The sequence below is a fragment of the Haemaphysalis longicornis genome, unplaced genomic scaffold (genome assembly GCF_048455015.1).
Source record: "Haemaphysalis longicornis isolate Haplotype H1 unplaced genomic scaffold, Haemaphysalis longicornis Haplotype H1 scaffold_1, whole genome shotgun sequence".
Classification (NCBI taxonomy): Eukaryota; Metazoa; Arthropoda; class Arachnida; order Ixodida; family Ixodidae; genus Haemaphysalis; species Haemaphysalis longicornis.
The window spans coordinates 422,651,521-422,676,120 of NW_027526203.1; the positions used below are offsets into that span (position 1 = coordinate 422,651,521).

The following is a 24,600-nucleotide window of genomic DNA, read 5'->3' on the forward strand; positions in this document are numbered from 1 at the left end:
TTGTAATGTCCGAGTACAGCCTCCCAAATTTTTAGTAATATAGTGGGAGCGTCGACTGACCGGCATGTCAGCGCCTTATCACGGTGTTCAGCAGCGAAATGGGCGAGAGTACGTGCATGCGGATAGGGCAGTCTGCTGTATGAGTGTCGTCTGCTACGCTGTTTCCTTGAGACTGGCACACCCCCTGCCACTGCATCTGATTGCCTTTATGCCCCGCGCTGCTTAGCTACATTTGGCGGTAGCGAAACGGCCTTGCAAGATAAGAAAAACAGGGGGTGTGTTGCCCTGAGAAGAACAGCGGAGCAGACGACGCTCCCACAACAGGTCGTTCTATGCGCGTGCGTGTACCCTCGCCTATTTTGCCAGTGGACACCTTGATAAGGCGCTGACATGCCGGTCAGTCGTCGCTCCCGCTATATTATTCAAAAGTTGGGAGGCTGTACATCCGAATAACACTGTGCGCCTTACACGTTTACTTGGGTTGAAAAAAAATTACCACAAGACCACTGCCATCAGGCAGTTCTGTAATGTATTTTTCGGCAAGCCTTGTAATACTGCGCTCTTCCCAGGTTTGTCTCTGGTCGAAAAAAAATTACCGGAAGACCAGTGCCATCAGGCCATGCTGTAAAGTATTTCGCTCCAAGCTTTGTGAGCTCTCATCTCAGAAAACAGAGCCATGAAAAGTGTAAGGTTGGTTTTATATAAAAGCACATCTAACAGGTATTTATCAGAGCTTTCTATAACTTTCCCAATGACAGCTTGGTTGTATAAATAAGCTAAAATTCAACTTTCTGGTTGGCTTTTCTACGATGCAATCCTACGATGCATCAGTTTTGACAGACTGAAAGAGTTGGGTATTATGGTTGAGACACCATGGATTTTAATGAAAGTCTTTTACAAATATTGTTCAGCTGGTAGTTAGTAATTGAAATTTTATTGCGGGAACATAGGATGATTGTAAGCACTATGGTATCAGCAAAAGCTATTTAGTCGCACCTTCACAACATAGGAGTGTCATCTAGAACAAAAAGGAGAAACTGGAAATGAGAAAAAATCCATTCAGAGAGTAGGAATTAGGAAAGGTGCAATTGCATAGTATAGGATAAAAAAAATAAAGGTGCAATCCTGTTAAGCATTATGTTAAATACCATGTTTCTTGTCATTTCAGCTAGGTAAGAAGGCATTCTACCTGATTTGTATCTTCTCTTTAGTTATTTTTTATTAGAGTTTTGTGTTCACTGAGTGCGACACATTGTTGCGTTATTTATTTGTTGAACTTCTTTTATTGCTTGGATGCCAAATTATTACATTACATAAGATTGCTTCGCATTCATTGGGCAGATGTGCATGCGTATGATGGAAAGCATTCTATAACGGGAGTATTTTCAGTTCACGCAACTGTAGTTATTGCTCAATGCTGAAGAACATTTCGCACCTTGTTGAGCTAACGTTCATTTTATACCAACGAAAACTGGCAACTTTCCCATTTGAGCAAATCTGTATTGAAAAATGGTTATTTACAGATGAACATTGAGAAAAGTGTGGAATTTCTGGAAAATAAAAATACAGAACCAAGGGTATAACAACCTGCTCAAGCTCATTTCACTCTCAAATGGAATTTTACATAAGCCAATTTTTCCTTTCTTCCACGTCACTCATGCTTCTAAAGCAGTACTCTACTTCTTTTTATGTTACCATTCTGCAGCCTTTAACTGGTGACAGTTTGCGGTAGCAGTTGCATGCACATGTTTTTTAACTAATTTCATCTTGTAAAATATACTCTTTCCACGAGCTTTTAATTTTATGTTGTGGTTTCATGCAATCCGTTGAATTCTACTTGAGAGGCCCTGAGTATGAAATGTCAACACAATTTGCAAGGACATGCTGTCGGCCTGCCGCAGGTCACCGGCATCCGTGAACGCTTCCTTTTTTGTTTCGCATTGTGCACTCTGCTTTTCTTATCTATCCAGCTAGACAACAACTGATTTCTGAGTGCACGTATCCTTATCAGCTCTTGCTGGCCACTATCCAGTTTCTGCAATAGAAATCTATGTCTCGCTGCGGTGTGGATATGGCGTACATATTTTTCGATGATCTGCTGTTCTGACTCCAGAATTAACCAGAGAAGAACCATCAGCCAGGCGCACACTGAAAGGGAGGAATGCAGGTGCACCGGTAACCCAGCTGCAACAACATTTTGGGACCATCTCTCTTTGTGTGTGGGGTGAGAATTTGTCACGTGACACCTACCATGGCACTCCCAACAACGTAGCTTTTAGGCATGTTCGCACAGAGGTGTGCGCAATCACAAATGTTTAATTTTAGGATCCTCTGTGCGCTAAGCTAGAGCAAGTTGGTTGCTCTGTGCGTAACACTCTGTGTAACACTAGAAGATAAAGCTTTTTCAAAAGCTTTCAAGTGATGCAAGAACTAGAAACTAGCTTGGTGTCAGTGCGGTACCTAGAGAGCTTGTGTTATGTTGTTTGCTTGAGGATTGGAGTTTTGGGTGTAATGATGCTTCCTCCTCCTGTCTGACAAAACAGGCTCGACATAATTGGAACAATGCTGTACGAGGTGTCAACTGTGCTCCTAGCCTTGTCAGCTGTGGCGTCATCTGCTCATGTTTCGAATCGCAGCGTTAAAGATAGCCCTGACGATGGTGGGTAATGTGCATTGAAACACTTTATTCCAATTTTTGTACTGAATTTTACCTAGTTAGAACACAAACCGTTGCCTGTGAAAGTATCTCAATATCTCAAATTAAACAGGCAAACATACCGGTGCAATTGATGTGAATTTCAAGTCAGTGACATGCATTGCGATGGCTACAGCAAGTACCTGGGCAAGAACAATTTTGCATGTTTTGCATGAGGGAATAACAAGTGGAGTAAACAAAAGTAAAGGGTTGAGGAGCTTGTTGTTGCTTGTTGTATTTGGTGCCGTAGTATGTGCTTGGTTCACTTGTGCCAGAGAATGGGGACATTGTAATGCACTTCAGCTTCGTAGTTTCTTTCTTTTTTTTTTTTTTTTTAGAGTGTGAACCTTCTTAGATACTTCCTATTCTGGCACTTGTGCTGCCCTTTAATTAATTTAGTGTTAACACTAGTGATGGGCAAATATCAAATTTGGTAGTGCTGCGAATTGAATACTAATAGTAAACTGACTGTGAATCTAATTCATTATTTCTGAATACGGATATTCTTGCTTCAGTGTTGTGTAGAGCTTTTAAAACATAGCTACAAAAAGAAACGATAACTTGAAATTACTGATCCTTTATTAAAAAATGCTACAAAGAAATAAATATTACAGAAGAAGGCAAAGCAATAGAACAAAAATTTGGCATACGTCAATTGCTGTTAAAAAATGTGTGTTCTTCAACATGTTGTGAATACAGGAAGTTTATTTGACTGACTAGGCTAGGCATGCTAGTTCTTGGTACAACCTTGCTACAAGCCAACAAGTAACGATATCGATTAAACTCGTACCATTATAGCAAAATGAAACTTTTTTCACCTCATGAATTTTACACAAGTAGTGTTCCACTTCAGTGAACATGCAGCTGAGTTAGCATACACTTGAGGCTTTTTTTTTTTTTTCGAAATGAGCCAGATCCAGGAACCGAAACTGAGTAAGATAAAAGTGAGTGACAAGAAAAACTCAACAACTTTCCCCTAAAGAAGCGGTGGCAAGAAAATAGGTGAGATAATGCCCTGAAAACGTGTGTGCGTTCATTATCGAAAATGAGCCAGATCCTACTGTTTCACGGTTAAAAATGAGCTACTCATTTTCCCAATGGGAGTTTGCTTTTGGCTTCACTGTTCAGACTGTTTCGTGGGTGTTTTCGGAAGTTTACTTTTTCTTTTTGCCTTTCGGAGCTGGCTTATCATGAATTCAGACGGCAATTAGGAGATTGGTGAAAGATCTGTCCCCAGTTATGTCAATGGTTAAGTGAATGGAAGAAGAAGTGAACGAAATGAAATTGAGAGATGTGAAACAATGATTTCATCTCGTCTCCCCCGTCTCTACGAAATAACTCTCGTTATAGTTATTTTTTTGCTCCCATAACTAAATAGCCGCCGCTTATAAGCCCTGGAAAATCCCCCCCTCTGATAGTACGAACCAGTTCATTCAGAGAAGAATGTATACGAGCAGCCTTCTCGTAAAGTGTTCTGGAAATTCATAGAAAAACAATGAAGAGCTTGCCTACTTCGTGAGTGCCTTCAGGCGGGTCCAAGAAAATTATCCTAACGCAGAGTGCCAATTAAGGCAACTCACCTGCTCTCCATGTATAGTTCTACTGTTCTTGAAGCCCTTTTGCATATGTTTAATGCCTTTTGCACCAAAACTCAGTCGTGCCATTATTAGAAGTTCATTTAAATAAGTCTTTCATAAGAATGCCACATCAACTTGAGTGTTTCACTTCAATATGAGCCAAATCCAAACTTATCACTCCAACATTGCTCAAATCCACGGCATAATTTTTAATTACTTGTGGCCGTAAACTTTCACTAGCTGACATATAAAATATATCATTTAATAGCTTTCACGGCATTGCATTTAGGTCCCGTAACAAGCTTCCACTTGTTTCTCAAATTCGCGTTAGGTGGATCTGGCTCATTTAAAAAAATAAAAAAATAAAAAAACGCCGCACTTGTTTAGAGCAAGGCTAACACGTGGTAGGCTTTCTCGTATGGCTTCAGTGTCGTGCGAAAAAGCCGTCATAAAGGGGCGTGCCGTGCGGTGAAGCCTGAAAGCTTGCATGCCGTGTGCCAGAGTGAAGCTAACAAAGGCTTGTTTGCGTGCTTGTTTAGGTGCTCGTTTTAGTGAGGTAGCTAGTTGGTAGTTGGTAGTTAGTGTGCAGTAGAAGCACTGCATGGGCCCGGGCTGGCCCGAAAGTCCGGGCCCGACTCGGCCCATGGGCCGGGCCGGGGCGCCCGGAATCGATTATTGGTGGGCCTGGGCCGGGCTCAGGCTTGATGCCGTGGGCCCGGGCCGGGGTCGGGTTCATAGGCCCGGCCGTTAATAGGTCCGTCGTGAAGTGTAGAAAAGAGCATTAAAATGAATATTCTGAGTTTGTTTTTACGCGCTTCGTAATTAGTTGTACGCGTTGTTTCAAAAATGTGTTTTGCTAGGTCTGATAGTCACTATACTGTAATTTTAATGACATTTCATGTACTGCCTCAAGATTTTATATTTTGATCTATAACATATACCAAAGGTACAATAACAAGGAATGCCCTAGTGGGGAAGGAATTAATTCAGACAACCTGGAGCTGTGCACCTATGTCAGTGTACACGTGTCACACCAATCGAAATGTGGCTGCCGTGGCCGGAAATCAAACTCGCGTGCTAGAGAAACTCCAGTGCTTAAGAACCACTGTAGGTAAAATATTTTAACGCACATACATACTCGGGGATTCAAATGCGGAGCAAAAAAATTCAGCAATACCAACTTGTAGGCGAGACAACCACATGAAGGTGCCAAGAGCCTGGTCACCAAAGGTGGTGGTGTCTCTCGTGTAAGAATACGAGCTATTATTACGCTGATGTGGCGTGAACTGCAGACGGTGTAAGCTAAAGTACATGCACTTTTAAACCCTTATTTTTTGTGTTTCAGTTCATGACGTGCTTGTACAGACTACAGTCAAACCCGTTTATAGCGTATTGCAATATGCACCGGGATTAGTTCGATATATCCAATAGTTCGATATAGCCGAACCCACCTATAACGAACTTATTGTTACAAGTTCGCAATCCTTCCCCACTTCACCATCCCCACATGCAGAAACAAACACATTAAAGTAGCCAGTACCATACCCAAAATAATCTATTTATTGCAATTAATAAAGCTTCTTTCCGCCTGAACTGCCTCCTTTGCAAAGAAAAATGCGGTGATTTTTGTTTTCACTTTCGTTTTGCCGGCTTCAACTAGCATAGCATTCTCCACACGAAACATTGTTACATTAGTTCGAGTCCGCGTCCTCCAAAATCTAAGACGCATTGGCCGAGCACATCGACTCTCGAAAGCGCTTCATTATAAGCGTTGGACGGCTGTCACTCGAAACATCATCGGGAACATGGGGGAGCTCTTCCCGCAATTAACCGATGCTGCTGTCTTGGTCCAGACTCGCTGACTGCGCAAGTTCCGTCGTGAGTCCCGCGCGTCGGAAACAGTTACGGAAAGTGTCTGGCATCACATCGTCCGTGCGAGGTGCAATGTCTCAGTCGCAACTCTTGCTTTGTGGTCGGGGCCAATCCGCATCCCAATCGCCGCTCCGAGACCGTGCATTTCGGCGGCCATTTTCGGCACGCAGAGTTCGATATATCGGATGTGAACTTCGTTATAAGGAATATGTTTCCCATGTATTTCCGTAACTGAAATATTTTTGTTCGATATATAGCATAATTTGCTCTATCCGGGTTCGTTATAGCCGGGTTTGACTGTAGATGCTCCGTCTGATAGCCTGCTACGAAGACACTCAACCAAATATAATAAACAAATTTCCTTCAGCGTCTAAGACCGGGTCTGGTCCCGCACACGTGGCACCTCCCTAGGCTCAAAAATAAATGACTGGGCCCGGGCCGGGCTTGGGCTTGAGACGACGGGCTTGGGTTGGGCTCGGGCTAGGCTCACTTATGAAAGCCCAGGCCCGGGCTGGGCCTGGGCTAGGTGTTACGGGCCTGGGTTGGGCTTGGGCTTCACAAAGCGGGCTCGGGCCGGGCTCAGGCCTTAAAATCAGGCCCGTGCAGTGCTCTGGTGTGCAGCACCAACATATGGTTTGTTCTGTCCCTCTTGTAAGTACGCAGCGCACACTAAATTCGAATACAACTTTTATTGCTACTATTTTATTTGTAAATTTCGAATACTTCAAACGTTAAATCTGTGCTGTGAATATAACCAAATAGCAAACACTACTCATGACGTATTGGAAGTGTCGTGTATTCGCATGCCTATAGTTAACACCATACTTTACAACTGTGCTTGCATGCATTTTTAAAAACAGCATCACAGCATGGTTATTAAAAAAAAAAGATGCCTCGTTGCTACTGAAAGTACTGTTGAATCTCACAGTAACAACGACAAGCCTGCAAGAATAAAATTTTCAGCGCAAGAAAATAAAGTTGATATTGCTGCCATATGTTTGTACCTAATCATTTTTCAGTCAAATAACTTTCACAACAACAAAACTTTTAAGTATTCTCTGACAATTTATTTGCTGCTGAGTTCTACTGAGTTGTGCGATTGTTGTGTGAAAAATAGCATTAAAAAGCAACTGTCATTTTAGAATGCAAGTTTTCTCATGTTTTAGCAACGCTAAACCAAACCAGAAGTTTATCTGAAAGAACCTAAATTTAGTACTGTAAAATAATAGTACCTACTTCCACAGTACGGGCTTATTATGTGTCACATTCATAATTTGTGCACCTGAAAAAGTGAGCGGATCTCAAAATGATCAAGAGGAAGCACATTTGTGCTTGAGCAGACACCAGAAAGGAAGCACAGCAGCCATCACGGGTCATTTTGCCCGCCATCATCAATCTTGCATACTAGTCGGAGCGGGTAGCGTTGCATGCTCACTGAAACTTTTTACTCACTAGCGAACTTTATTTTTGCTGTTTGTGAACTGGTGACAAGTCTACCTTTGTGGAAGCTGTTTGTTCAGGAATACTGAAACTAAGAGTAGTGCCACTGAGGACATAAAATTAATATCGCAATCGGTGAACATGAACACTTTGAAAAGTTTATAACTGCTTCAGTGTATTGTTGTGCAAAATTTGAAAAAGATACTTCCTCACTGCTGCTCAATTTCGACATTCAAATTAGGGGAAGCTGAGTTTATTTTTATGGACTTGGACCATTTAAATTAAATAGGGATGTGAAACAGTACGAATAAAATTTACTCGTCCTTTCTCCATTCTATAGGTCAAATTTCGGTTGACATCTTGTTTCCTGCTGGCATCCTGGGCACGGTATTTCTCCTCAGCTGCTGCTTGTGCGTGTGCTACAGCTGTGGTTGCTGCTGCAGGCGAGATGTGGAAATGACTGTGGTGGAGCACACTCGTTACGAGCCGCTCACCTGCCACCCGACGGGCTATTATCACCCAACAGATTACCAGGTGTCTGGTTATCAGATCTCTGGCTACCAGCAGCCCTTGGTTCCTAGCGCTGTTGCTCCTGCTATGGTGAACATGGCTCCACCAATGCACACCATGCCACCACCGCCACCTCCGTACTCGCCACCTGCGGACCCTGGCTTCGTGAACTATGGCTGCTGCACTACTGCATCAGTACCGGCTCCGGGTCCGCAGGCGCCACCGTCCTATAGCGCTCGATAGAGCTTGCACTAGAGTGTAACAATGCTGCCATCTTCAAATCTGATGATGACGCTGGCCACAAGCTGTGTGCTCTGGGCTGTATGAACAGCAGCCCTGCCCCGTTGCGTCATTTTTGTGACTGAGCAGTGATTTCTGATTGTTCACTGCGTAACTTTGCCAGAGCCAGGATCATTGCATTCATGATTTTTTGAGCAGTGTTTGTTCGCAGAAAAGTGCGTGCACGGCCCAAATGGTGTTCATGGAGAAATAGATGTCCTCACAGAGGGGTGCAATTGGCCAAGGCTCGATAAAGCGGCTGCTAAATAAGTAGTTGCATGCAGCCAATGATTTTTAATCATTCAATCAATCACCCTCAATGAGTGAATGATTTCAACCAATTTAATTACAATCAATCAATGAATTTCAGTTATACAATAACTTCAGCTGACACCGAAATTCGCAACACCCCTGTGCCGTCGTTTCTTTCTTTTTCTTTTTTTTTTGTTCTTTATAAACATAGGCTGATCGCATTAGTTTTTTGTTTTTTGTCTGGGTTGAGGGAAGTGGCTAGGCACTGGTCAATGAAATACTTATCAAAAATGGAATCTATCATTCAGGTAAAAGCACTATGTTTAGCTAGTGATGAAATATTTATTTGATACTAGAAACTTTTTCGGTGTTACTACTGGCTCTATATCTTTCATTACACCTACAACTGCCAAAAAGGCCAAAATTTTAAAGTTGCACCAGAACTGTGTATGCAGATGTCAATGCAGCTGAAATATACTAACTTTTTATGGTAGCATGCAGGCATGCATGCTGAATGGAATGTCCTGTTAGGATGCTACATCAGATAAGAAAGCTTATTCACAAATTTCAGTGGGCACATGAGCTTGTAAACATTCTTTAAGATAGAAAAATCTCCTGTCTTTTAGGGCAGCAACCATCAACAGTAGGCTGTCCTCAAATACTTGAACTGGTTATGAGCCATTGTTGGCATTCTCAAAGCATGTCTGCATCTGAACAAGAATTGAACTAACGAAGTGTATATTACTTTGATGACTATTCAACACTTCGGCCATTTCTGTATAAGAAGGGGCTTAATGGCAGCTTTTAAAAGCTGTTGCTTTGACTATGCCGTGCTTGGTATACTCTTTGCGTCATTAATAAAAATTCAATTTCATCACATTCATTCATTTGTCTTTATTGAAAGTTTGATAAAGTAGAATGACACCAGGTTTATTTCGCGCAAACTTGCCCAGCTGCAAGCTATGTTGTTGCCGTTCCACTTTTTACACACAGATCTGGACGCCGCAGTGCAAAAGTAAATTCATTGTATTTTCTTCAAATTCTACTGCCTCAGACCTTTTCATGTTATCCACTGTGGCTGGAAGAGGATTGTCTTACACATTTTATGGGCTCCGTGCTTGACTACATATACAGTCAAACGCCTGTATAATGAAGCGTGTGTGACTGCGATAATTGTTTGTTATACACGTCACTTCGTTATATGTGTCGTGCACTTCACTGAAAACAGATAAGCATACTAAGAGAAACAATCATCACAATTAAACTGCAATAGGCGAAAAAAAAGTCGGCAATTTTATTCGGCACAGTTGTATGGTGTACTGAATGCGCAACCACCTCCGACTTTATGCTGTCGCGCTTCATGCCGTGCTGCAGCGCAAGTTCAGCGAGAGACGAGGTATAGATCTGCAGCACGTCAAAGGCCGCTGCCGTTTTGCGGATAGTCGTAATGCTCGCCTCCTCTGCAAGTTTTTCATCACTGCTCGCCTGATCACTTGTGGCGGCCCTTTTTGCTATGATGGCCTCTACGACGTTGTCAGTTGTCAGGTCAGAGCAAACCAGCACCTGGTCATTCACCGATATGTAATCATCGGCTGTCACAACCAATGCTGCGCTGCAACATGCACTGTACGTCTTCATCGATTCCTGCAGCTCCATGGCTGAACTGGATGACTGACAGTCATCAGCACACCTATCGCCGGGGCGTTACCATGTGGGCGGCTAGGCGTATTCGTTACCAAATGACAAGCGATTGCGAATGCATGAATTTTTTTGTTAAATAGGCAAATTCTCTGTAGTGAGCTTCACTGTAGTGGCATTCACAATACATGGGAGACCTATAGGAATTTGGTCAGGCCATGGCGCGTGCTTCGTTGTACAGGCTAGCTATTTCGTAGTTGAAGCGTTCGTTGTAGCGGCGTTTGACTGTACTGTGTCAGATGTTGTGATTTGCTAAGACGTTTATCTAGTCCGGTTAACTTTTCTTTATTTTCAACTTTCGGTGGAATTCTTTTGATTTTTGCTTCAGTCGTAATGCCACTGCTATTGGCAGATCCACTTAGACCTTGTCATCACTAAACCTCTTTGTCGGCGCAGGGGAGGGTAGTGTAGTGAAAACACGTTCAGTAACATGGAACACGATATTATGAAAACTAAACTACCATAGGCCACGTGTTACCAAGTAATGTATTCTGCTGGTTTGGCACAGAGTGAATGGTACTTCGCTAGACTGATTATTACTACTAATCGGCATAAGTTCATTGGCAGATTTATCCTTGCGCGAACTCAGTAGAACTGAAATGAATTAATTGAACTATTGTTTGTGAGTTCAATGCACGTAATTTCATTGTTCGATCACTGGGAATCTCATGCAGTAAAGCTTGAAGCCTTTACTGACCGCTCGCAAACTATATATTACACTGCATTGGTTTTTAATGTGGTTTGATGGCATCACTTATTGTTAGTTAACGCTGACCTGGACTCACCGCCATCCCTGGCAATAAAGCGGCGCCAATGTCACACCTCGCGATTTTAGTACACCAAGCCCTTGCCGATGCTGGTACCCGCATAGGGCCAACCCAATCCACTGAATGGCTACGCAGAGATAGTCGCCCATTACTGACAAACTCGCTGCAGCCTCCCCCCACCATACTGGCACCTCTTCCAAGAGGAAGCCACAACTCGGCGGCAACTCCAGATTAACATTTACTCCCATGAACACCTACTCCACCTCGTCTTCCCCACCCAACACCCTTCCGTCTGCGCTTACTGTTCCCAGCCTAGCTCACTATGCCACATGGTACGGGCATGCCAACGCTCCCCTGCCACACTTGTCCCCACCTCTTAACCCCATGGTCGAGCAGTGGAGGGCTTCCCTGGTGACCCGAGCTCGTACAGCCAATCGAACCCAAGGAGTCCTGGACCAAGGATGCCTTTCACGCGATGAGGCCCATATCAACCTTTGCTCGACAAATAAAGATGTATTCGCCCTCACTCTTTCTCGCGTGGGTCGAATGATGCATATCTGCTTGGGGTTACGTTCTCTGTCCCCCTATATGATATAATTTAACACAAAGCACAAATCTAACGGTGAAGGGACGCTGAACATGGCCCCTGGAGGACAAAGCACTTGCTGAAAAAGGCTTGAGAGGCTTTTAATTGGAACATGCCCGCGGGAATACGTTGCCTCATTGATGCTACAAAACGCTGGGGTCCTTTTGCAGTTCAGTAAAAAACTGCTTAACAGTTCATTTAAAATACAAATTTGCGCATTGAATATGCATGTATATGCTAGTAAATAAATTAGCTCGGCAAACTAAGTTCTCAAGGCCATCGACTAAATGCGCGTATGACGTCAGCGTATATGTAGCTTCCGGTGATGATGCTGCGTCCAAATTGACGTCAGCTTTGGTTGAAAATGGGTGATGCTATCGCATTACATTTCCGATTTTCATGTAACCACTTCTTTACCTGCCACGGTTGCCTAATTTTTAAGCAAAGGTATTTGAAAGCACTTGCCTGGGTATTCAACACATTGCTTTCATTGCTTTCAATACATTGCTTTCCTTTACATTGCTTTCATTTTGAGCGTAGGGGCTTGGGTTTTGCCACAGCGCTTGTTCACCTATTTTTAGGCTAGTGAGAAACTCTGTGTTTTTAGGCAGGTGTGGCCGTAGCTGGTAACTTTAACTAAATTTTTGTCATTTGCATCTGCTTAATTTTTCCCACCACTTTGTTAAATTTTTACTCTACGTTATTCATCGTGCGTATTTCCCCATACTTTCCTGCTTCTTGTATCCATTGCACCGAGAAGTGTGGAGTCTAATGAACAAATAATCAGGAATGAATCATAACACAAAACAAGGTAAAATGGTGCTAAGGATCCCAATCATAAATAATGCAAATTGAATAAAAACGAAAGAAAAGCTCTGTCGCTAGGGGGCTTGGAGTCGAAGAAACACGAAGTGACGTTTTTTGCGTAAGGCATCCGGGCAACTCGCAGCAACTACAATGGCGACAATGAATCAGGCTTTTGGGAGTTCGGAACCTACAACATCGTATTCACAGCCGCCAGTTGATCGTTTGAAGTTGTTATATCCCACAGTTAATGAAGAAGAAACCCCACTCCCTCGTTCTTGGAGCCCGAAGGACAAATTTACCTACATAGGCTTGTCACAGAACAATCTTCGAGTGCACTATAAAGGTTGGTGGTCTGTTACGTACTGAAAGGGAGTCATTAGCTTGTTATGCATTCATGCTTCACTACCAGTGACAAGTTTCTGGCCTCAAATAAGAATCAAACTGTCCAGTTTCACTGTGGCATAAAATGATGTATGCTTGTGCGTTGCATCTGCGATGTTGTCTTCTGTAGTGCTGTAATGACGCACATGAAAGAGCGTCTCAGCTGTTCGCTGCCCAAGCGAGCTGCTGACAAGTTTGCGTTCTGTTGCTGATGTGTACTAGACTTTCGCTGATGGCATCGACGGGCTTGCAGTTTAGAACCTTTGTTTTTGCTCTGAATTTTGTTTCGCGTTTTTACGAGGTAAAGTTAAGCGCTTTTATTATGTTTACAACTGTAGTTATTTGGTGCTTTCACAGGCGTGGTAGCGTTGCTTCCGCAATAGGTCTTGTATGCACAGTGCGGTTGTCGCCGTTTATCATTAACTTGCTGATCGCCGTGCTCTTGCGGTCGGCTGGTAGATAACTAAAATTTGTTTATTTGCTTTTTTTGTGTGAATTTATTTCACTAGGCCTACTGTGGACGTTCGCGTTGAGTCCGTGTGTTATCATTTGTGTACGAGAACCTCATCGTTTGTGTAATAGCTCTAAAAATGTACTGTGGTGTGCACAACCTAATTTGTGTTGTGTGTGGAAAGCGCGCATGAGCGTTACGCAAACAGCGGGCAGTGCTTGAGGAGTTCCTTTTGCGTAATTGGAGCGCGTATTCAGCTTTACCTAGTTGTTCTTTAGAACCAGACCGTACTAGAACGCTGCAATTTTTCTTTAGAGCGTCCAACCATGTTTATAGACAATTCACGTACCATTGTAATTTGAGTGGCCTCGACCAATTTGCAATTCAAGAAAAGCACAGTTGATTTCTTCCCCGTAGTTTTTTCATAGACATAACATTTTAGTGTAAATGTTCACACACGGTCTAAAGGCACGATCAACGTATAAAAAAATACTTTATGGATTTAGGCACGCTGTGTCAACAGTGACCTAAAAGGTACCACTTAACACCTGCCTCAGAAGATGATGAGTAAACCCTGTAATAAATTAATTTATTGCCTGAAAAAAACGAGTTCCCAAAGGGTAGGAGGGTTTTATGGGCCTTGTGCTGAAATAAATCTGAAACATACCACTCTGCTCCAGCTTCTATAAATATTGCGTAGGAAGTTGAGCGAATTGCTTTTAGAAAAAGCCGCAAACAAATACTATAAAAGTTCCGGGATTCAAACCCACTGCCCCTGTTGGAGGTGTTACTTCGACACCATAAAACCACACAGCTCATTCGCAAACTGATCCCCAAGAACATGAGCAGTTGTGCATGCAGCCATTTCCGGCAGTGCGACAGGATGTTACTCTTCTTAGATAGGTACGTCGAACATACCCGCACAAACTTATTGAAGATAGATCAGGCGTACAGTATGCCATACAAGGGGCGTTTCTATAGAGTCAAATCATAAAATTGCAGAACGGGCATGATGAATCCAGCAGTCGCCCTTTGAGGGAAATCTAAAGGGTGCTGAATTAGGCAACACTTAACGGTTATGAAAAATTCTATTCCTACTGTAAATCCATGTTAAACTCTATGTTTTGAACATATTCAATTTTATATGCTGGGTTATTATTTGCTGCAATTAATAGCACCAAAAATGTTATGGCGTGCTGGGGAGTGTGCTACTGATAGAGCGTACAGGCTGTGCTCAGTTCGAATTCAGCCTATGCTATCAGGGTGCAAATGAAAGGAACTATGTAGTTGTATCTGAATTGCGTACAGCCAATCTATGGCGAGTGTAAAACGAGATTTCAGCTCTCAGGAAATGTACTTTCCAGCGACGTTATCAGGCTGCCAGCCACAAGAATTGGCTTGCGTCAGTCATGTACGGTACTGACGTCCCATCATATCCCATCTACCAGATGTGTCAAAAGTGTATAAATACAGTTAAACTGACCCAGCTAAAAGCATAGTTATATAATCCAAACATCACATTCTACAAACAGTTCCCAACCTCAGGCATTCGTTGTCTGAAATGGCCAGGCTATGACAGTGGCTGTGCACATTTCAGAGAAGCCAGTCTTGGCTTTTGGCAATACGTATGCTGCATAATCAGAAAACTTGACAAGTGTGCGTTGTTGCACAATGCTGTTTATACTAAAGCCACTAAATAAACTGTTTCAGTAACTCTATTCTACACTGTATTCAGACCATTCATGTGAATATTTAACTTAAAGATGCCACAGTGCTATTCTGCATATCTTTTTCGCATATGTGCTTGTCTGTATATTGTGTTTTCTGGTCACATACATCACACTTTTGTTTTAAGAATATGTGTTTACGTCCGTGAAGTGTCTTCAGAAATGTTCATGGGTGCTGATCCATTGTATAAAATTGCAGAATTAGCAATTCACAGATATATATTTACTTCAGGAAATTTTTCCAGGGCGCAAAAGTCTTGGGCATGTTTCAGTTAACTCAATATGTTTGCCATTTATTCCCAGAGGTGGGGCCGCTTGTTTCAAATCCTGCTTTCTGAAATTTCACAAGGACTATATTCTGTATGAACAAAGATGTTTCTGGCACCTTTTTGGTATATGTGAACTGCATGCCAAAGGGAAGAATGCTGGGATACAGCAAGTCCTAAGTCCGATGTACCCATAAGAAATTTGTGCAGGCACGTTTGACGTACCTCTAAACCATTCTTGTGGGTATTTCAGATGTATTTTTAGACGCAGTGAAGTCCTCAGAGGAAGTGCGAGGCACAATTCAGGTTTGCCGTGACAGGAATGTTTTACATGCTTTTAGCAGAGTACATGTAGAACATTTCTTCACCTTCATGTACTTGAGTGTGCCATCTGAAATGCAATGCCCCACTTGCATTTTGGTTTGCCAGTGCCCAGTTACACCCAGGCCTTATCAACACAATTGCATTCTGAGACTTCAATGCAGGTTAAAATATCCACCTTGTGTTAATTATTCCTAACCAATGCAGAAGTGTTTTGGAAAAACCTGGATCTAGTGCACCCAGCTAGGCTTCATCATTCCCCATATCTTAGACAGGGCTTTCTGACGTCAAGCTTATTGCTAACAGGATTTTTGACATGTGTGTGTTTTGTCATAGGTATTGGCAAGAACCACAAGGATGCAGCCAGTGTCCGTGCCACACATCCAATCCCTGCGGCATGCGGCCTCTATTACTTCGAGGTCAAGATCGTCAGCAAGGGCAGGGATGGCTACATGGGTGTGGGCCTCTCTGCCCAGGGCGTCAACATGAACAGGCTGCCTGGTCAGTTTTGGGAGGGACATATCTTTGCTTTTTGATGATCTTAAAATCGCCAAGTAAGCACCCCTTTCAGTCATGGAGATAGTAAGGGAAAATGTTCGTGAGGGCGCTTTTGCTCAGCTCTGCTCTGAAATTAAGACACAGTTAAAATTTTTCTTGTAAAAAAAAAATAAGGAAAAAAGTGCAATGCAGGGCACTTTTTTTCTTCAAGCCTTTGTTTAATTAAGCACACTGTTCAGTGTCTCTCAGATCTGTCAACCGCATCCTCTGTGGTCTTTACGAGAGAAGCAGGTCGGGGCATTCCACCCATAAATTGCTGCAGTGCCAGTCCGACAGAACAACCTACCTTGTTGGAGAAGCGACCCCCTTCTTTCTCTGTGCCACACCCCGTAGGTGGGCGTTGCCCACTACATACTTGAGAACATTCAACTGTAAGGTTGACTTTTGGCGTCCGCCCACAGAGTGGCTTCCACGCTATTCTGTGGCCACTGGCTTGTGTGCTCCTCTCAAGCTGAAAAAACTTGCAAGAAAGTGTTGTCCTCCTGTTCACTTCATAGTAGCAGTTACTTTCACCTAGGCTTCCCTTTGTCTGTGAGGCAGCGAACCCTTGTAGTTTTTGTCCTCATAGATTCATTCGCTATTGATCTTGGAGGGACAGGAAGTTTGGTGCACAGGGCACGTTCTTTCAAGCTTGTTAGGGCCACTGCACAGCCTTGGTTCTTCTTTTTCCTCTCTGTGAAGTGCATGGCTCTCTTGTCGTAGCAGCAACATTCAACATGCCTAACACAGCCAAATGAAAACTGCAAGCCGCAAACAGCTGCAAAGTGTGGTTTGTGTGCACCCTTTTACTGGGTGCAGCTGGATTGAGGCAAGACTACCCAAAATAACACAAGGCTAATTCTTTGATTCTGCTGACACACGATCTGAGCTGCAATTTGAAATTAGCCGGAAACTGCAGAGGGGGTGCTTGCTCTAAATTTTACAATGAATAATTGTCCAGCAAGGCCTTTAACCTGGTGGTGAAATGACCCTGCACACTTGCTTTGTGAAGATTGATTCCTTCTATTCTGTTGTAGTGTTGTGAACTGATTTTTACTCAACCAATGTTTTTTTGCTGCTAATTATGAGAGGTTTGTCAGGCAGTCAGAAATTGGTTTGTTTTACGGTATATTTGTGATTGAGTGGTATAAAAAATTTCATAGCACTAGTGAAAATGTTTGCAACACTTGCCTCCATCATAAGGCAAACAAAACTATGGCAGACCTACGAAATTGGTGTATATATTGAGCATGTAAAAATTCATGCTTACTGGTGAGCCCTCTGAATGCAGTTGCAGACAGATTTTCCTACAGCACACAAGATGCTGCTCACTTGAGGTAGCATGTTTTGCTTATGCACTGGAAGTGGAAAGCTATTGTGTAGCCGTCCTTACGTTTACGTGTCGTGTTGGTGAGGCATGTTTCTCTTGCCTTGTTACTGAACCTAGCCTGCCTTCCCAGCAGTGTTAGTGATGAACTTGCCCGCCTAGACCATAGAGTTTCTCAGCATTACCTAGAGTAAACCTGTCACTGCAATCGCATGCCGCCATGGGAATTGTGGGTACCGTGAGAATCGGATTGGCAGCAAGTGGCTAGTGCAAAGTGCTATGGATTAGACTTGTCGGCTGAACTGTTAGTTCTTTTTTGGCATGCTTTTCCGTTTTCGGCACACCACTTTCTGGCATTCAATGGCTATCATAGATAATGTCTAAATCACAGCGTGATTAGCACTTAATGCATGTGCTCGCTTTAGCAAGGAGTTTCCTAAGATGAAAGGGTGGCCACATGGAGCGACTGCGACAAGCAACGCGAAAAATATGGCTCAATAGGTACAACAAACAGGTAGATAGTGTGGGTGACTGCGACAAGCGAAAAAAATTAGTACACTATTGCCAGTGTCCTCCATCGTCGTCGTCGCTCGTCGCTGCCGCTCGCTTGTGGGCTGCTTCTGGCCGGCAAAAAGCGAGCGATGGAGACAGCCCGGCAGCCTGTGTATAAATTTATACCGCTTGCCGCTATCACCCACACTATCTGTTTTCTGTACCCATTGAGTTAGGATTTTTGCGTCGCTGTCGCTACATGCGGTTACCCCTTGAAGCATGCACTAACAGGCGCAATGAGGCCACATACATGGCGACTTGACAAGCCGGTATATATTTGCTATTTAAAGCATTCATGCAATTTTATAATGCCTGTGCGCGTGCTTGAAGACTTTATTTGCGGTAATAGGCTTCGCCTCTAGGTTTATTTATATTTGCGACGACATCACTTTTGCATCTCTAGCTGTTGCTTCTACTTCGCTTGCCAATGCGAAGCAGACAATAATAATAACTGTGTTGAGAGGAAGCAAGAACACAGTTTAAGACAATCTAAATAAGTTATTTTCAGCTAATTATTACAAAAAAAACAAAGAAAATAGCATCTAGTTTGGAGTGTGTAATAATTTATGAATATATCCGGGACAGCCCTTATGCACTGGAAGTGGAAAGCTATTGTGTAGCCGTCCTTACGTTTACGGCGCAAGTATACGGCGGCATGAGCAAAATGCATGACTCCCTTTTTTTTCTTTCTAACCCCCAAATGTATTTGTCAACTTAAGCACTCTAACACAGTATTTTATACAAAGTAAAATTTGTTAATGGCGTCACTTTTGGCAGCAATTTTTTTTTAACAAAAACTCAATTTGCGTAGCCACATAGTCGTTGCCGGCCATGCCACGGTGTACTTCCAGCCAAACTACACGGTATGGCGGCGCCCATGGAGACATGGAGCGTTTTGCAGAATCACATTGACAATTGCACCATATTCCACTCTAGGTAAGCTATTGAGAAACTCTGTGGCCTAGGCGCACCCCCACTAGCGCCATCTTCTGGTTTGCTTGGAACATCTCCTTTTACTCTCTCGATCAACTGCTGAACGGAGTTCGCAGTTTGGCACCAGTGGCGTAGAGGAAGTCTTGTGTTTTCATGCCAACAGCCTGGGTTCGAGCCCTAGTGATTTGGCTTTTTCTCGTAAGACCAGCAATTTTTTTTACTGGAACATGTTCTCCTAGGTTAATTCTACTCATTAATTTCGAAAGTACGGATATCTTGGTATCTTATAGATTGGTTTAGCCTACCAACACATTTATTTGTTCGATTTTCCTAGTACGGCACGAAAAAAAGTAAATGTGGAGTGTGTCTAGGTGGCCAGGTTTGTCAAATGTGCTTCCCAGCACAGTAGGAGCAAGGCAGTGCAATGGAGACGTGAAATGAACAACGCTAGTCTTGCCTTCTGCCTGATTGAGCCTTGTCCTTGTTGCCCTGTCTTGGGAACGTGGAAAGAGTCTGCAGTGTGAGCACCCTCCCAGATTCTCCTTCCTCTTCCTTTTCCCATTCTTCATGTCACTCTCATTTGCTAAATACTTGAGGTGTCACCAGTTGGTGCGCACATCAGGTATACATAGCTCTCCCTATAATTTAGCCAGTAAGTGCGCAGCTCCCACAGCGAACTGCTAGGTGCATGTGGACCATCAAAGTGAACTCTAGAGGAATATTCTGGTCAAAAATGTGGGGAAGCTTTAGAGCTTTGTAACAGGTTTTTATTGATGAGCGTCGATGCAATAAAGTTTTTTTATAAGCAACTGCAGCAGTCCAGCCAGCAACAGGCGGGTGCCTCGATAGCAGAGCTACTGTTGCTTTGTGGCGTCGTGCACACATGCATTTGTGAGATGCTTTTTTTTTTTGGTTTGTTTTCTTTCTCTATTCTATCTCTCATGAGGTTAGCAGTAATGCAGTGAGTACACATTGGCTTTAGAATATTCTGTGCGGTACTTTGGAGTCCCCCCCCCCCCTTTTTTTAACTCTGTGTTATCCTGTGTCGGATGTGCCTTGTCCATTGTCAGCATCTGTATTGAACTGTGTATTGTCGAATGACTAACAGTGTGTGTGTGTGTGTGTGAAACCATGTTTTGCAGGCTGGGACAAGCACTCCTATGGTTACCATGGGGATGACGGGCACAGCTTTTGCTCCAGTGGGACAGGCCAACCGTATGGCCCAACGTTCACAACTGGTGACGTGATCGGTTGTGGTGTCAACCTTATTGACAACTTGTGCTTCTACACAAAGAATGGCCACAATCTTGGAGTTGCCTTCACAGATTTACCGGTAAGATTGACTTCTGCATTTAAGAGGGTGAGCAGAGTTTGGAAAAACTTGTTGCACCTATAGAAGTATATTGTACCCGTCTGTATGAAGCAGGTGGGAAATCCGTGATACCACTTAATTGTTATTTCTGTTGCTGTAGCACACCTTGCAGTAATTTTTTCTAATCCCCGCACCATTGCACCCACACGACAAGTGAGGCTTCTTTGCATCATTTCTTCAAGTAACTTCATGCAGGTGAGCATAATTAGTCACTGGCATCATGATGCACGTGACAAATTATGCGTTTTGTTATGCCCTGAATTTACGGTAGCTGCGTTTTTATGCTGCACTATCCATTGACTGTGTTTTACCTGAAACGGAAGTGCAGTTGCCTCTTTTAAAAGTCAATAAGCACAGTGTGCACTTTGACTTGGTGGCTGATGAATCGTTCCAGGCTGTGTGGATGTTGTTTGTGGCCTGCACATGTGGCGTCTTGTAGACTGTTACCATCAAAAAGGCACTCTTTTTTATATATATTTAAAGTTCCCCCTGTGCGTACTATCGTGTTCAATACGACCTATAGCACACGATTGTGTGTCAGAGCTCACTGCAAAGTTGGACAGGGGTGCCGATCATTGTTCTGCGTTCAGATAAAAGGTTGAGGATATTGTCGTTACTGCACTTGCTCAACATCCCTGCCCACTTCCCGTTGCTGTCATTATTTACAATCTTGTTGTAGAGTGATTATGGCTACCGCCACGCTCTTGTTTTTCACACTGAAAATCTTAGCAGTAAGAAGGCCGCACCACGTCAATAAGGTAAAGTCATTTGTGTGTCCCTCCAAAAATTTGAATCGGCAGTAGGAGGCCAATGCAAGGAGTGCTGTGACTTCAAAACGGTGAAACCCTCTCTCATTATTTCGGGTGCACCCTGCAAGTTTGAGTGTGTCGGCACCTGTGTGACAATGTCAAGTTGCAAAGTCATCAGAGCAGGCACATTTTGTGCCTAGTTGTCGTAGGGGCGTGCTGCATTCATGCAGATAAAAGGTGTACATGGCATCAATTGTGCTGCGTTTACCGATTCACCCTCGATTCCCAGGGCCGATATGGTAGTGTTAAACAGCTGCAGCGGTACTGGTAAGGGATTTGTTGTCTTGTAGTGGCTTGCATAATACTCGCCACAAAAAAGCAGTATACATTACATGGGTAAAACCTTGTGTTGAAAAAATCGAATGTCATTACTTCCTGTGGCTAGAGCAGCATTGTTTGCACTGGAGTTCCAGTGTATGCTTCGCAGAGTTGCGCGTCTGATTTCCACGAGCCACCGCATCCCCAGTTCCACCGTAACAGGGATGCTCACTTTCAGTGCCGCGCACCGAACTGGGAAAGTAGGTCCTAACTGGGAAAGGAGTTCCAACCTGCGCACAACTGCACTGACCTGCGCCGGCGCAGGGCAGCGGTTGGCACATGCACGTGCTGACTTCGCTTTGCCACTGCAACCGTCACGGAGGCTTCTACGGGCGTGACGGGTGGCTTTCCCACATTACTTTGGAACTGGGATGGTAGATGTATGCGCAACTCTGCTCCCCTAGGAGAGCTGTGTACAGGAACTTTAGTTTGCACTAATGAACAATACGTGTTCTTGCATTGCTTTTGCAGAAAATGCAGTTTTACCGTGAAGTCCTAGGACCCAGTGGGTTCCAATGTTATTTTTGTTTTTGGCAGTTTCTTCTATATGTAAAGTATGCCTTATCATTGTGAATGGAATTTGCTGTATTGTTTTGCAAAAATGGGTTAGCAACAGCTATTGTTCTGTTTTATGATGTTCTACAAGCTATTGGTCCACACTTTTCAAGGATTGTGCATCATTGCCAGAACTGCAGATCAAGCAGTTACTATTAAGCAAAGCGGTTGAAATGTTTCTGCCGTAAAATAGGTGTGAGGGGTTTAAAAAGCCATAGCTCGCTTCGTACTAAGGCTAGGTCTGGCGTACTTGTTTTCTCAGGTTCCTTTTGTTTCTCGCAGCCCAACTTGTACCCAACAGTGGGCTTGCAGACACCGGGTGAGGTGGTGGATGCAAACTTTGGACAGTCTCCCTTCGTGTTTGACATTGAGGACATGATGAAGGTAAATGTGTGTTGGAGCGCTGTCAGTGTGTGTTCCATTGCTGCAGAGCAGGGCACCCCCAACCGTTGGCTGCGATTGGTTTAATTTTTCAGGAGCTGATGGTGCGGACAAGGACTACAATAGAAAGGTTTCCAGTCAACGACAAGCAGGGTGAATGGCAGACTACATTACACAGGTACCATTGGTTTGGCTTTTATCTAAACGATGATGCCTTTTGTTTCCCTCGGCACGTATTGTTGAGTGGCAAATTATGCTCTCGGAGCCTGGAAGCGTGGAAGTTGATCGGGCATTGATTGGGGCTTAGGCGCTAACGTAAACTGTAAACATACGAGCAACTTCTCTGCCACCACTCCTACTGCTTGCAAAGCAGATTTACAACTGGCTGTGAAGTCTTCCTTAAAGGAGTATTATCAGAACCTTGTAATTTTAGCTCTGCTAAACTGATGTGATGACTGAAACTGCCCACTACAGTTGTAAGGCTGTTTAAAGTTCACTGACGAGTTGCCTGCTACACATACATTGCGCTTGATTCGGTGCATGCTGCTGAAAATAAGGGATACAGAAACGGTGCCTGGAAACATTCTTCTTTTTTTTTTTTTTTTTTTTTTTGCCACAACTGAGGGTGCAGGCTGACTGAGGCTGGTGCGGACAGGTGTTTTTGTCCGCACTTTTTTTTTTGTCATTTATTTTTGTGGGAGCCCTGTGGCTTTTTTTTTTCTTTTCTCATTTATTTTTGTGGGAGCGCTGTGGTACCTTGTGCCATTAAGGTCAACAGCCCCAACTTGGATGGTGAGGCTGGCAGGTTGTCAGGGTGGTTCCCTATGGCAAGCCCTCCTTGCTTCAAATGTGGGCATAGCAAATAAAAGCAGTGCAGCACATGTAGATTCCTAGTTTGTGCGAAAAGAAGGGCTGGGCATACTGACGGCCCTGTTTGGCTTTTGCATTTTTTTTTAAATATTAATAGCTCTGTTTTCTACAGGAGGCAACAGATTTTTTTAAACTCAGATTTATAAGCTTCTAATAAATTGGTTGTGATGAGTGGCCTCTGGTCTTTAACCCTTTGAGGGTCGACTTTTTTCGCCAAATGCGACCCCCCAGGGTCGATTTTTTTTATTGCTGATTTAAATTCTTCGGATGAATCTATTTTGAGAAAAAATTATCGTAATTTTTTTAGGGTGACCATAAAGTGACAAAAAAATTGTTTGTGTTACATATATGTGGTTTATTCATGAGTAACACAAGAAAAATTCTAAATAAAAACGAGAGAGTAACAAGCCGGCACCTTTTGAGTGAATCAAAATCAGATAGACATCAGTTGCACGGGCGCCAAAAACGGGAAGCGCCCGGAGGACGATACCAAAACCAGCCGCTGCACGCGCGGGGGCACGCGCGGCCGGATGCGGGAGCGATAGACGGCGCACCGCCCATAAAATACAAAAAAAAAGGAGAAAAGAGCCTCATCAGTTTCACAGGCAACCTTGGTCTGTGGCAGGCACAAGAAGCGAGAGGCGCCCGGCCGCCTGGTGGGCGATCCCCAGCGCGTCCCCTAGTTAGGGGATGTGCAAGCGATAGCCGGCGCGCCATTCAAGTAAATCATAGAAAAATAGAAAAAAATTTGACGTATTTCCGAAGTGTGGCAGCACATGCCAAGCAAGAGAAGTTGGCGAAAAAGGCGTGCTTTTTAAAGATACGAGCAATGCCGTACATGTACGTCATTGACCATTTTGAAAGTATTTGCCGATGCCGTACATGTACGGCCGTGACCCTTAAAGGGTTAAGCAGAAATAGCAAACTCAGCAAAAATAGCAAACTCGACTTGTCATCATTGAGGTGCAGCACAACATTAATTCAAACCAGCTCATTACGTGCAAACTTAAGTTGCCTATAGTGCAGTTTTTAGGTGGGGAACTTATGTTTTCGAATATGAAATGTTGTGTTCTTTACAATTTTAACCTTGCGGTCAATAAAACAGACCTCTCTTGACTTTTTCTTTTTTTAACGTTTGTCACAAGCTATTGAATTATCAACCTAGAGGTCTCCTGTTTCTTATCAATGCAAGTATTTGATCTTCCTCTTGTAATGTTTAACCCAAGCAAAAACAAAGAATAAGGCAAACGATTACTGAGCATACTGGTCATGCTCAAAACGATCGCTATACGTGGAGCATCCACAGGAATAGATGGA

General features: G+C 43.5%; 2 protein-coding genes across 5 annotated transcripts in view; both read left to right on the forward strand.

Moving 5' to 3' along the window:
- Positions 1 to 2,001: 2,001 nt before the first annotated feature.
- Positions 2,002 to 9,504, forward strand: LOC144155654 (uncharacterized). 4 transcript variants are annotated; one of them, XM_077687235.1, is made up of 3 exons: positions 2,002 to 2,167; positions 2,544 to 2,659; positions 7,925 to 9,504. In XM_077687235.1, the coding sequence occupies exons 1-3, from the start codon at positions 2,091 to 2,093 to the stop codon at positions 8,335 to 8,337; spliced, it is 606 nt and encodes a 201-aa protein (XP_077543361.1). In that variant the 5' UTR covers positions 2,002 to 2,090; the 3' UTR covers positions 8,338 to 9,504. The 4 variants fall into 4 exon arrangements, with proteins under 4 accessions (XP_077543361.1, XP_077543360.1, XP_077543359.1 ...); XM_077687234.1 differs by having other exon boundaries at positions 2,007 to 2,215; XM_077687233.1 differs by having other exon boundaries at positions 2,009 to 2,224.
- Positions 9,505 to 12,590: 3,086 nt separating this feature from the next.
- Positions 12,591 to 24,600, forward strand: part of Ranbpm (Ran-binding protein M) — a 36,253-nt gene continuing 24,243 nt past the window's right edge. The window contains exons 1-5 of the mRNA XM_077687238.1: positions 12,591 to 12,826; positions 15,966 to 16,130; positions 20,121 to 20,311; positions 22,315 to 22,416; positions 22,509 to 22,591. Of these exons, the coding sequence (XP_077543364.1) occupies positions 12,634 to 12,826; positions 15,966 to 16,130; positions 20,121 to 20,311; positions 22,315 to 22,416; positions 22,509 to 22,591 (734 nt within the window). The 5' untranslated portion in view covers positions 12,591 to 12,633. The remainder of the gene's footprint in view (positions 12,827 to 15,965; positions 16,131 to 20,120; positions 20,312 to 22,314; positions 22,417 to 22,508; positions 22,592 to 24,600) is intronic.

Coding starts and splice junctions, on each gene's coding strand:
- LOC144155654 (XM_077687233.1), top strand. CDS start 2,091: ATGATCTGCTGTTCTGACTCCAGAATTAACCAGAGAAGAACCATCAGC. Junction 2,225..2,543: donor CATCTCTCTTTGTGTGTGGG/GTGAGAATTTGT, acceptor CTGACAAAACAG/GCTCGACATAATTGGAACAA. Junction 2,660..7,924: donor TAAAGATAGCCCTGACGATG/GTGGGTAATGTG, acceptor TCCATTCTATAG/GTCAAATTTCGGTTGACATC.